This window comes from Halyomorpha halys, unplaced genomic scaffold, assembly GCF_000696795.3.
Source record: "Halyomorpha halys isolate HHAL.00 unplaced genomic scaffold, Hhal_1.1 Scaffold401.1, whole genome shotgun sequence".
Classification (NCBI taxonomy): domain Eukaryota; kingdom Metazoa; phylum Arthropoda; class Insecta; order Hemiptera; family Pentatomidae; genus Halyomorpha; species Halyomorpha halys.
Window position 1 is genome coordinate 1074653 of NW_027108484.1, and position 14371 is coordinate 1089023.

Here is a 14371-nt window from a genome sequence, read left to right on the forward strand (position 1 = left end):
TATATATATATGCTGTCAAACCGAAGGTTATTTGTCAATATGTTTACAAAAATAATTTTATTAATCCAGTAGAAGGTAATATTGGTAGAATTAGTAGTGCATACAACTGTAAAATAAATTGATTGCGTAAGTTTTGTATACTTTCGATGAGAATAGGTTTCATGTACACTTTATCATATGTTGTTATATTTCATTGATCTACAACTCCAGAAGCTGTAACAGTTGATGTGAGAAGAGAATATTCTAGTTTCGTGTTAGATAACTTGCTACAAATTTATATCAAATTAATTTTTTAGTTTAGTGAATGTATTTAGTAGGTTAGATTTTGGTTGTTTTGTTCTATTCAATACCCTTATATTTTCCATTTATATGAGATTTCAAATTTATTTAGCATAGGAAACTTAAGATTTATTCTTTAGGCTTACTAAAATATAAAAGTCAGTCTTGTTCGACCTGTGTCAATTTGGTATTTTGCTTGTGTTTGATTGTTCTGAAGTTCTCTGATTGGATTTGCAATTATCAATTATCAATTTTAATTATTAATGTCTTTCATATAGGCCTTTATTGAGTTAGATAATAAAAAAATGATGAAAAAAAATTATTCCTGAAGCAGACCGACAGCCACCATATTTTGATAAACTGGGTTATTGAATTTATTCTTTAAGCTCATTGTATATTACAGTGTTTACAAAAATTGATTATTATGATTGATACGAAAATTATCTTATTCCATTGTTTTCAGGTGATTCTTTTGTTTTTATAAAAGAAGAAAAGATTGATGAAACTGAGACTTCTTGTAAGTTTTATCTTTTTAATTTATTTTAATATAATATAGGTTTCATATAACATTTATATATAATGTATATTTGAATATGTTGTTTTTTAGGGATGAGTGACTCTTCTGATGCCATGAAAGGAGAGAAAACAGATGAAACCGAGCCTTCTTGTTAGTTATCAATTTTGTTGATCTCTCATATTGTAGATTTCATGTAATGTTATTATTTTTTAATTATGTTGTTTTTCTTCTAGGTATGAATGAACCTTTTGTCGTTATCAAAGAAGAAAATACTAACGAAAATGAGGTTTCTTGTTAGTCTTTTTAGAATATGTGATTATTCCATAATATTGGCAGCTTTTTCTAAATTGTTTTTTGTTAATCATTATTGTTTTTGTTTTCTTAATAGGTTTGAATAACTTCGGTGGTTTTAGTGAAGAAGAAAAGAAAGATGAAACTGAGACTTCCAGTAAGTTTTGTTTTTAGTTTTATTTATTCAGCAAAGTATAATAATTATGTTCTGACCAACATTTATCAGTCAATGTCAAAATAACTTACAATAATTACACACATAGAATGAAGTAATTTAAATTTTAACAATTTTAATTATTCGAGCATGGTGGAGGCTGCAACGGTTTGTAAGCTAAAAGAATAAAATTTTAATATTATTTTCGAAAAAAGAACTAATGATGTAGTTATTATTATTTTTTGTTATGTTCAATTATGGACATTTGTTATCAACCAAAAATAAAATATAATGCAATCCTCCCCTCAAAAGTTTAGTTCTTATGTTTCAAAATATGTGAAATCATAATATCGAATAAAAAAATCCTTTCTGTTCCCAGTATTTTATTTTATTTATTTAATACCAGATCGGCCTGGTGGGCCTTACATGGTTAGTGTAAGAGGTACATTTTTTTTTAGCAATTATTATAGGGTGTAAAGTCTGATACAAAAGACACCCCTAACTATATACAATGTTATAAATAAAACTAAAAATTAAGATAAATAAATAGATTAAAATAATAATTCTTAATAAAAGATAAAAGAAACGTCAACAACAAAAACGATGACATTCATGGATTCAACAAAATAAATAATTGACTTCTAATGGAAAACAAAAAGTGAAAGTGAATTTAAGAAAAAGATGATGAGAAAAAAAATAAATTAAGATAAAATAAAATTTTAGAGTGAAATTAACAGAACTGATAAATATAGAATTTATAACTGCATATCCTGCAGCAGCCTGGGCTTCAGTTTTAGGGTTGTGGTTGGGTTTCCCAAGTTGTAGGTCACTGCTCCTTTAACTGTCGGTAACTGGGAGTAGAACTTCATGAACCTTTTTTTGATGTAATCCTCTTTTGTTTCTATTTGTAATTTCCGATGTAATTAGCTCTTTCTTACAAGCCAAGGATTATCCACTGCAATTTGTACGACTTTATTTTGAGAATATTGTAATTTTTTCCTTTTCATAAAGGATGCCGCTCCCCAGACTTCATAGCCATACATTAGCAGTTGCCTGAGAATTTATTTAAAAATAAGAATAGCTGTTTCTGATTCCTTGTACTCATTTTTTCTCCAAACAACTGGACTAATTATTTTGAGGTTTGGCACCAATATCATATGCCATCCCAGATAAAGTCATTCATGTAGTAATGTTTTGTAAAAGTGTATTAGATTTCTTTAATATTTGTATCTGAAAATTCATATTATTATTTAAGAGGAAATAAAATTGATTAAAAAAATAATATTAAGAAAATAAAAAAATTATGGTTTAAATGTTTCTTTAAAATTTTATAAGGGCACAATTATAATAATAAATCAAGCCATTTTTCAATTAAGGACGCTTTTTAAATAATGCTTGATTAAATTATCTTAAAATCCCTTCCTGTTTTAAGCAAATATTTCAAAAGTGATATAGGGCCATCGCTCCCTGGGGGTCTTAGTGGGACAGGTCTGGCCAGGACGGATTGCCTTATTTTTTGTGTTACGATCTCCTCTTGTGAGATTGTGACATGTCAAAAATTGACCAACCTACTCACTATAATTATTTGTTTGAAAAATCAGATAAGTAAGGCAACCATGGAGAGCAGGAGTGGAGGGTTTCACACCGGCTTTCAATTAAAGGCATTTTTTAAATATCTGCTAGATTAAACTTAAATGTTAAACTGTCTTCTATTCCTGTTTTAAGCAAATATTTTAAAAGTATATCAAAAAATCTTAGTAAAAATGTAATAGATCTAATGACTAACATTGACGTAAGAAATCTTTTCCCTAGACTATGAAATTAAGAATCTTGAATGGGATGCAATCTGTAGAGAAGCAGTATGAATCACTCAATTTATAAAATTATAAATCTCCATATAATTTATTTTGTTTTTTACTGATATAATAACATATATAGTGCAATATAAGTTATTGTATACTGTTATTATATGTATTTAAATAATTTAATATTGAATAATTTGCATTTTTTTAAAAATATGTGAATGTCAAATAAATTAGTATTTACATTACCAGACTAGCTTTAATATATTTTTTTTATCAAGTTGGATGTAGAGAAAATATCTTTTGTTGTTAAGGAATCCTTTAATCATAAACTCATTTATTTAATCACAACGTTTCAGGACCATTCCCTTTAAGTCCAATATTTTATATCTAATAAGAAACTAATGTTGACTTACTTAAGGCATCCTTAAAAAAAATATTTAATCAATTAAAAATTGATGGGAGTTCTGTGACAATGAGTTTATTAATGTGGAACCTTCTTACTTTTTAAATGATTAAATATTTTTTAAATATAATCCTTAAATATTCAGATAATATAAGTGCATATATAAAAAAAAATAATGATGAGAAAATAGTTGACTGTGGATAATATATATCAGGAGAAAATGGTTAGGGGTGTGGTCAGAATATAACACAAATCAGTTGAAAGAACTTATTTAATCGTGCCAACGCTTCGACCAGAATTCCTAGCCTTCATCAGGGCTAAGAACAAAGAACAAGATTACAACCAATGAATACAAAAAAGAAAATATAAACAGAATGACATATAGTAAATAACTGTACTGAAGGAAATAAAGATAAAGTGATGAAAGAAATGGAAAATAAAATGTATACATAAGTAATTGAATAAGTAAGTAAAAATAACATAATTAAGGAAATAAAAATTTAAAGTTACATAATGCAAAGGAATATGAAGATTTTAGTTTATTAGTAATTAAAAAATTTAAATTATGGAAATAAAATAAAATAAAGAAAACATAAATGAATAAAAAATAAAATTGAGAGAAAGAAAAAAAAAACAATGTTAAAATAGATGACAGGGCTAACAGAAAAGTTAAGAAGATGTATACGAGTTATATTACTAGAAGGGTAAATGTAAGTAAAACAAAGCTGACCGCACTCCCAGTCATCTTCTCATATATATTATCTACTCGTCATGATTAAATAAGTGAGTTTATGAATAAAGTATACTTAACAAGGAACATATTTTCACTACACCCAGCTAGATAATATAAAAATTTTACAGTCGTAGAACCTAAATTATGTATATATTTTTAAGGTATGAACGACTCGTTTGTTTTTATTAAAGAAGAAAAAACAGATGAAAATGAGGCTTCTAGTAAGTTTTTTTTTTTTTAATTTGTGAATGTTTTATGATTTAGCAGTTTTAAATGTTCTGATTACATTTAACACTTTTTTTTTTTTTAGGTATGAGTGACTCCTATGTTTTCAATGAAGATGAAATGGAAGAAGAAAGTGAGGTTTCTTGTTAGTATTTCTATCCTAAAAGTTATGAATTTAACATTACCCCATCTTCTAATCATCCTTATAAATTTGATTAGCATTACTGAGGTTTTCATCACAAAAGAAATATTTTGTTTCATTATATGACCTATAATTTTTACAAATTATAATTTCCTAACGGTCAATAACTTAGAATAAAAATATATTATTTTTGGTACAGAATAAGAATATATTTTTAATATTTATATATTATATTCTTGGGCAATATGAAATAAATTATTATATTGTAATAAGGAAGAAATTGTAGTCATTCACTAAATCAAGTTAATATTCTTGGGCATTTTGGGAATAATGTTTCCTCTCTCTCTTCAGTGTAATATAATTCACTGATGGTTTCAAAATTATTACATCTACAATTTTATACAATTAGTTAGTTTCATTTCTGGTAATAAAAGTTTATTTTAGAATTCTATTGAACTCACTTAATATGTTAAAATTATCAGCATAATAATAAATTTTAATTTTTACATTTCTATTCCAAAGTTTTTGACCTTTAGGCAATTATAATTTTTTTAAAATTTTTGATAGAATTATGTTGTATAGCAACAAATCTCTTTCTTTTCTTACTTTGTAATGTTATTTCATCAATTTCTTCCTATCGATATCTATTAGGTATTTTAAAAATGAAAATGAGTGATACAAGTGTTCCGTCCAGTAAAGTTTCTTGAAATGGCATACAGTTACACTCAAAGTGAAAAAGAAAGTCATAAAATTGGTGGAACAATGCTGGAATTTTGTCGAAAACTGAAATTGAAAAAATATTAGATTTACCGAGAACTAAAGTTCAAACAATAATAGAAGACAAAAAAGACACTGGTAAATGAAATAGGAAGTGTTTCTAAATGGATTTGACTATATATTGTGGTGTTATTTATATTTTTCATCTGTATATATAAAATTCACTATTAATAGATTCTTTTTTTAAAATTAATATCTGACTACAAATCTTTTATTATGTAGAAAAAAAAAAAGGATGGCCTTTTATTTTGTGTTATAATTTCTGCTATTTCAAAATTGTGACATGTCATACATCAACCAACCTACCCGCCATAAGTAAGGTTACCACAGAGGGTGGGAGAGGAGGGTTTCACGGTGTTTTCTAATTTCAGGGGCTTTTTAAATATTGCTCGATTTAACTATGTTAAAGTCTCCTCTTCCCGTTTTAAGCAATTATTTCAAAAGTGATATAGGACCGTCGCTCCCTGGGGGTCTGAGTGGGGCGGGTCCTCCTGGGATAGATTGTCTTTGTATAGTTTAGTAGTTATATGTAGAAATATAATCTAGTAAAAAAATTTTCTATTTCATTTTTTTTTTTTTAAATCAAACTTTTGCGAATTGTTGACTTAATGATGTATATTTCTTGTAGTGATCAGAAATAATCTAAAGTAATCATTTTAATCATGATAGATAGTTTATATTTCAAGTTAAATAATTGACTATTTGTTGCAGTTCCTATGACTGGTATTAAAAACGAGATTGAACCACTGATTTATTATGGTGAGCCATATTATAAATTAAAATAATCTTATTTTAAGTTATAAGAAAATTTAGATCTGGTCACAGTTAGTGCTCTGCTGCCTGGGAGGTATAATGGTTTTAGGCATCTGAGGCCTTCCCTAATTTCAATGTATGAGGGAGTCAGACTTCGATGTGATTTAAATATAATATATCAGAAGGGATATATTATAAAAATGAATGGAAAATTTTAAATTAATGTATAAAAATTAAAGAAATAACTATAGGTGAGGGAGCTGCATCCCAGCAATAACTTGCCAATATCTAAATTTTAACTAACCAAATTAACACCATTATATATTCTTTCACTTATCCCCCTCTCAAATAGTTGCTTTATTTTATTTTACAATATTACTTAATTTCAATTTATCATTTTATATAATAACGAAACCCCAATATGTTATTAATTTTAAAATGTTTTATGATGATCATCCAGACAGGTAATTTTCTATCGTAGCCAAAAGTTATGTATAATATAGGTTAATTTGTTAATTAATTTTGAAATGGGAAACTAGAATCAATTGGAGAAGTGAATTGAACTGAAGTTGGAGCTAAATTGTTGAGGGGTCAGCAAAAATGATTTAAAACTAAACCCAATACTGTGATGGGGTTCAGATTTGTCCTTTTGCTGGAAATATGTGTGGTCGGGCTCTAATTTACTTCTCCCTGTGTCTCTAAACCAAAAATGATAATGGTTAGAAGGCTGTGAATAGAGGGAGATAAAATGTTTTTTTTGAAGCAGCAGAGGATAATTAGGATTAAGGCTAAATTTACCTCTTCATAGGGCGCACCAAAATTAGTAGAATTCACGTTTTGATTTTCTTCTGAACAAAATGTCCGATTTTCAGTCTGTAAAATATATTTTGTTTTTTTAAAATACAGAATTCATGTTAATTACATTTTAAATCCACCAATTGAATAGTAAGGACATTAAGATGCTAAAATATGAGTTAACGATTATTTTTTATAAATGTGGCTTTATATCCACTTGCAGTACCATTCACTGAAACCAATGAGACATTCCACTAAATTATTACATGTATACAGTAAATATAAAGAGAAAAATACTTTTTTTTTTGCAACGGGAGGAGAATGGAGTGAGATGGTTACCGGATGGTAACTTTTTCATAGCATTACCTGAATTTGTGAAAATAACTAACTTTTTATTCATTTTTTTTGTTTTTGCTTGCCATATAATTAGTACTAGTAATTATTATTATTGTTTATTTATTTTTCATTAATCGTAAGATTTTAGTCTATTGGCTGTTTTTATAGTTTTAATAATTTTTATTGGGTAATTTAATTTTCAAATTATGTACTCTTTATAATTATTTAAGAATTTTCAAACCGCTAGTACATAGATCAAGCAGGTAAAAGCTAGGTCTAGGATGGCAAGAGGAGCGGGGGGGGGGCTCTCTATCCCCTGGGATACCTAGCAACCACAAATCTCACAGCTTTAATTGTTATATCGTATTTTTCCCTTTAGGATCATCTTTCTCTACGAAAATGAATCTGTTTGTACTGCATTTATTTGTGGTCAAGTGCCTATTACCTGACTTTTTAAAATTTATATATACTAACAAATATAATTTTTTAAATGCTAAAATAATTAAAAAAATTAATTAATGAACCAATTAGTGTGAACTCAGTGGGGTTCTAGATGACAAATCAGTTTACATATATAGGTAATTTATGATTTAATCTATAAATGAGACAAAACGTTGCCTGGAAAGTGCTGCCATCTCTTGAAAAAAAAAATCTCAGGTCCCCCTTTGTCACCGGATTTTATGAGGAGTTGAAATGGCTTTACTCATCTTTCCGTCGTTGATATTTTCTTTCTTCCTTCCTCTACCAAGTTATCCAATCCTACCATCCATCGTACATATCTGATATCCTTCAGTTTGGTAGACCTTTCCTCATCCCTATGGAATTCTATTCCCTCCTTCATTTGTAGTTCTAATACCCTTCAAACCTTCAAATCCTGTATCTTTGACCACCTTCTGTCCACCAAATTCCGGAAGATAACAATTGAAAGTTTCAAACAAGATTTATATATTTTCTGTACTTAATGTTTCAGATTTTCGTTTATTCTTGTAAATATGTATATTGGCAGAAATTGTACCCGTCCATTTATTATTATTAGTTTAATTATATTTGATTTTTATCATTTTTGTTTTCTATTATTTATTATCAGGAGTGTTTGTTATCTTATGTTCTATGATATAACAAATGGTTTTACTTTATTTGTTCTATTCTTATTTTATATATTCTGTTAATTATTGTTGTTCATTTTTATCTTTTCAAATTCATTATTTTATTATATTTTATGATGTTTTATAATTTCATTTTTATTTTGTATTTCACTCTGAGGCTCTAAAGCCTAATTTTGACGCCTGTATATTATTCTAAAGGAATCGATCCTAGAATAAATAAAGAATATTATTATCATTGATTCATTTTTAGAGTAATATATGTTTGGTTACTTTATGTTTATATCTTGTTGTTTTTGTATAATTTCCTATTTCTGTTATTAATGAGTTTACGGAGTTAGGGCAAGATTGGAAGAAATTATGAGTCAATTTATGTATGTCTTCATGTACGATCTCTATATTTAGTTCTGAGTGCATTTTAGTTATTCTAATGTAATGTGGATTGTTATTAACAATTCAGAGGCATTTGTTTTGCAATACTTGTAGATTTTTCATGTTCGTTGAGTTAGTGAAGCTTCAACTGGCATAAGTTATCATGGGTCTTAGTACCGCTTTATATAATATCAATTTATTTCTGGTTGACAATTTTGAATTTTTATTAAAATATAGATACATTTTAAACATTATTTTCTTTGCGTTTTTCACTTTTGAATTGATGTGGTGGTTGAATAAGTTTGCTGTCTTATGTTACTCTTAAATATTTAGTAGATTTGGCATTTAAATCTGTGATAATTGGAAGTTAAGGCCATTGTTTCATGAAAATGATCTATTATGTTTTACGATATTTAGATGTAACTCCCGTTTTTTAAAAGTACTTAGATGCTTTTTAAAGGTTCTTTTTGTCTATTAATGATTGTGCCAATTTGATATAATGAGATGTAAATTGCTGTATCATCAGCAAGGGGGGTTGTATCAACAATTTCAAATTGTGGGTAGTCATTTATGAAAAGTGTATTTTGTTATCTTCTACAGATAAATAAAAAATTATTATCATTTTTGGTATTGGTGTACTTTATTTCCACAGTGCTACTGTAATTTAATATTCTATGTATTTATCACATCTCCTGAATATTTACAATGAAAGGCTATTTTAAAATAACTAATTGTTTAATAAACTTACTGAACCTTGATATTAATCCTGTATTGTACTATGTAATACATTTCTGTTTGTATAATGGTCGTCAAAGAAAGTCTCATTTTTCTGTTTTATAATTTCTTTAAGAGATACCTGAATAACATTGTTGAAGTCTCGTAAATTTTGATATTTTTTTTTATCAGATTTCTTTTATATTTAATTTTATTTTGGTTTTTTATTCCCTTAATTAAATATTTATATTGATGTTGGCAGATGGACAGACTCATGTGAAACATGAAGAAGAGGCTCTTGTCCCAGATAATGGTGAGAAACATTATTTAATTATGTCTGAATGGAACATGGTCCGGGTGTGTAATTAGTATAATTATTTACTATTTGAGTTTTTTTTTACCGCACCTGGACCATATTCCATTCATCTATACACACAGTCAATCAATAATCTTCCTTTAATTATTTGTGTCAGGAATTCTTTGCTAAACTTATGCTTAATTATTTGTTCTTGTTAAATAAAGTTGAAAATTATTTCATTGTTTGTTGAACTGAACTCAATATATTTATGAGTAGCTTGTTCTCTCTCTGGATCTATGAATGAAAAGAGTAGCTACATCAATCCTTGGGTTGGTTCAAAGTGATGTTATCTACTGATTTTTGGGAATTTACAGTTATATATTATTTTGTGCAGTAATAAAAACTTTGTTATAAATTTGGATGGAATGAATTCTGTGAAACTCAGGTTTGAGTGTGGAATAGTTTGGAATTGTGTCGCGAATGCCGACTCCAGTTAGGTCCAGGTCCAATCAATGCAACTGAATTTTTAAAACATTGAGCCAGGACGAAAATTTTATCAACAGAAGGAGGGAGTTTAATTCAAAGTGAACGATGAGGGAGTTAAAAGTGCTTTTAAAGTTAGACATAAAGATTTAAAATGGTATCATGAATTTTATTCTATGAAAATTAACATAATTTTAATGAATAACGACATCTTCAAAATACTTTTATTAAATTTAGAACCACTAATATCAAGTTTATTGGGAAAACTAAATAAAGAATTTCTTATAAAAATAAAAACATGTCTGAAATGAAGCTTATTGATTTAAATAATACTGATTGATGATGATACTGAACGATCTGCTGTTGAAACTGAAGAGTTTGAATAGTTCTAATTTTTTTTTTTTAATCATTTTAATAACTGTTTAAATACAAATTTTTGTTTAAAAAAATTAATAATTAAAGTTTTGATTTAAATTCTATTAGAACCACCCCCAATTAATGTTAAAACTAAAATGATAATAATAATAATGATTATCATTATTGATTATAATCAATTATCATTTACTAAATAATTCAAAAACACTATCCAAAATTATAGTCTCAAAACATTTATTTCATTCACACGTCCAACGTTTCGGCCAATTCGGCCATCTTCAGGGACAATCTTAAATTACTATGAGACATATCATTTAACCATTTAAAAAAACTCCATACAGGCTATTCTGCCCAGGTCAAAACATTTATATCTAATATGTCAAAAATACATTAAAAGTCACAGTCCAATTATTTCTCTTTTATCACTATTTATAATAAATAGTATATTTCTCTTTTATCACTATTTATAATAAATTATTATATATTATAAATAGTGATAAAAGAGAAATAATTGGACTGTGATTTTTAATGTATTTTTGACATATTAGATATAAATGTTTTGACCTGGGCAGAATAGCCTGTATGGAGTTTTTTTAAATGGTTAAATGATATGTCTCATAGTAATTTAAGATTGTCCCTGAAGATGGCCGAATTGGCCGAAACGTTGGACGTGTGAATGAAATAAATGTTTTGAGACTATAATTTTGGATAGTGTTTTTGAATTGTTTAGTAAACAATTGCCAGTCTCAAGAAAGAAATTTAAAGATTATAAATCAATTATCATATTATTGTATTGATTTTAAGGAAAGTAATTTTTAAAATTTCCTTATAAATTTTGGAGAATTTTTCTATATTCAAACACCTGCTGGGCCTAACTAGAATTTAAACCATTTGCATATGGAACTATTAAGATTATAGCCTACCACTGAAGGTGTTTGGATCTAAAAACATTAAGGGTAAGACCTACCTGGCAAGGAGGTCAAATAGATTTGGGACTGGAACCATTAACATTTAGTTTCAACTTCAGGACTGAAACTATTGGAACAGTTCCAAAATTTAGTGGTTCCAGCACATTCCTTCTTATGAATACTATCCTTCAAGATAATACCCACTCATTTTATATTACTTATAATTCAATTTAATTTATTAAATATTTAATATAATAATTAAAAAAATAAAGTCTTATTTCTTTTGGTCCATTTGGGCATATGAGGCTATTTTTCTTGTTTAAACTCATTTTATTATTTTCTCCTTTTTCTCTACTTTGCTTGCACCTCAGGCCAGAGATTGGAAAAACTACTGTTCAAGAATCAGATCAAACCAAGTGTCTTGCTTGCCATCTTGAACTGGTGAATTTCCTCGTTTGCTGTTCCTTATTTTTGTGATGCTTTCTATTCTGACAAGAACCAGAGGCTATTTGAAATATGAGATTTGTAGCTAGCTATAATGAATAAAATCTAAATTAGCCTTCCAGTTAAACTTGAAAATTAAAAATGAATAATATAACATTTTTCATTTATTAATACTATTTGTGTACTAATTTTATAAGTATTTTATGTTAATTGTTTTATTGAAATAATGTTCATTGTTTTTAGATAACAAGGATCCTCTTGACAACTCGCAGACCAGCCAGTATAAAGTAAAAACTAAGACGAATCTAGATTTCATTAGGATGTCACAAGGCCGATATAATTCCTTTGAGTATGGTTATAAAACTGTTGAATCCTCTAAATCAAGAAAAGACTTATCAACTTATCATAAAACAAAAAAATGTCAAGATTGTCCCAATTGCAATTGTAAAGAAGCAGCAAGTTTCACATTCGAAAGCAATAAAATGACACATCATATGGTTGTAGAATCTCAGCAGTGTCTCAAGTGTGATTGTATAGTAACAGACATTAAAGATTTAAAAGCACATATGAAGAAGTGTCATAGAGATGAAAAGCCCCATCAATGTCCTTACTGTGACTATAAAGCAGTGACTATTAGTATTTTAAAGAGGCATTTAATGGCCCGTCACACTGTTGAGAAGTCTCTTCAATGTCCTCATTGTGACTATAAAACATCGGAAAAAAGTAATTTACAGAGACATATAAAGCATAATCACACAGGCGAGAAGCCTCATCAATGTCCTCATTGTGACTATAAAACGGTAACTATTGGTCATTTAAGAACACATATTATGCGTCATACAGGTGAAAAGCCTCATCAATGTTCTCATTGTAAATATGGAACGGTAACTATTGCTAAATTAAAAACACATATGATGAGGCATCATACAGGTGAGAAGCCCCACCAGTGTCCTCATTGTGACTATAGAACAGTAACTGTAGGTCAGTTAAGAGCACACACCATTGCCCATCATACTGGCGAGAGGCCCCATCAGTGTCCTCATTGCGACTATAAAGCAACACTGGTAGAAACTCTAAAAACACATATATTGAGGCATCATACAGCCGAGAAGCCTCATCAGTGTCCTCATTGTGACTTCAAAACGGTAACAGTTAGTCAATTGAAAACACATATAACTGCTCGTCATACGGGCGAGAAGCCTCACCAATGCTCTGAATGCGATTATAGAGCATTAAGGGTTAGTTGTTTGAAAAGCCATATTATGGCCTATCATACAGGCGAAAGGCCTTATCAATGTCCGCATTGTGAGTTTAGAGCAATAACAAATGGTCATTTGAAAAGGCATATTATAGCCCGTCATAGAGGTGATTAGTTTCTTTAACACATCTGTTGAGCAAATACAATTACATTAATGGCCTATCATTTAAATTTTAAATCAATACAAGTGTTCTGATATATTTATTAAATATTCTAACTCTGACTACTTTAAATCTGTAATGATTCATCCTAAATAAATCTTTCATTTATTGATTGATTATATGAAAATCATTGACAACAATATAATATATGTTCTTATTATATTGAATTAAGCCCTTTTTTCATTCATACTGTGACTGTGCAGAGCTACCTATTATTTTTTATTTGAACTAATAATACCTATTTAAGTAGGTATAATAACATTCATATTAATTAACAATTGTTAAAACGCTTTCCTTGTAAATTAATTTAACACTTAAATGTATAATATTTGTTATTACTTTAAGAGAATTGTTTTTTCAAAGCTCTTTTTGAATAATAATCTAATTTAAATACATTAAACATTATTAGATAAATGTTTTATGATCACATATAAATTTCAATAGTTGGAATAATTTCCAACTATATTAAATATAATTGAAGATAAATATATTTTTATATGAAGAGTTAATAAAATTGTGTATAAAATAAAATGTCTGTGATAACTTATATTTTTTGTTACCAAAAGTTTATTGTAGTAATCTTTATATCATTTTACTTAGTCTAAAATATGTTAAGTTTATTTTAAATAAAGATGTTTATATTCAATTTATTTACTTTTTTCTTTAATATCATTGTTTCACTATTTCTTAAACACTCCTGTTTAAAAGAATACAAATTACACAAAAGTATTATTTTATCATTTCTGCGTATTAGAAATTTACTATAAGTTTTTTTTTCTTCTTTTCCTTGATTTTTTTGGCTGTTTTTCTTACCTTATACTTTTATATTTTTTAAATTTCATCTACTAGACCAGCCCCCTCTGTATGTTCTAGACAATAATAGATGTAAATAAATAAATTAAAAAATTACTAATTTAGCCTTAACCTTTCAGAATAGATGGAATCTTTGGAAACTTTACCCCAAGTTGTATTTTATTTTTTCTTCATTATATTTTAGCGCGTATCTTGTTTTCTTGACTAGGATTTTTTTCTATCTTGTAATTAT

General features: G+C 27.7%; 1 protein-coding gene across 1 annotated transcript in view; it reads left to right on the forward strand.

Moving 5' to 3' along the window:
* LOC106682315 (zinc finger protein 729) overlaps nucleotides 1-13740 on the forward strand; it is a 23362-nt gene extending 9622 nt beyond the window's left edge. Inside the window, exons 7-15 of the mRNA XM_067046824.1 lie at nucleotides 743-796; nucleotides 887-946; nucleotides 1030-1089; nucleotides 1185-1244; nucleotides 4344-4403; nucleotides 4493-4552; nucleotides 6038-6085; nucleotides 9662-9712; nucleotides 12151-13740. Coding sequence (XP_066902925.1) covers nucleotides 743-796; nucleotides 887-946; nucleotides 1030-1089; nucleotides 1185-1244; nucleotides 4344-4403; nucleotides 4493-4552; nucleotides 6038-6085; nucleotides 9662-9712; nucleotides 12151-13280 — 1583 coding nt within the window. The 3' untranslated portion in view covers nucleotides 13281-13740. The remainder of the gene's footprint in view (nucleotides 1-742; nucleotides 797-886; nucleotides 947-1029; nucleotides 1090-1184; nucleotides 1245-4343; nucleotides 4404-4492; nucleotides 4553-6037; nucleotides 6086-9661; nucleotides 9713-12150) is intronic.
* Nucleotides 13741-14371: the final 631 nt, after the last annotated feature.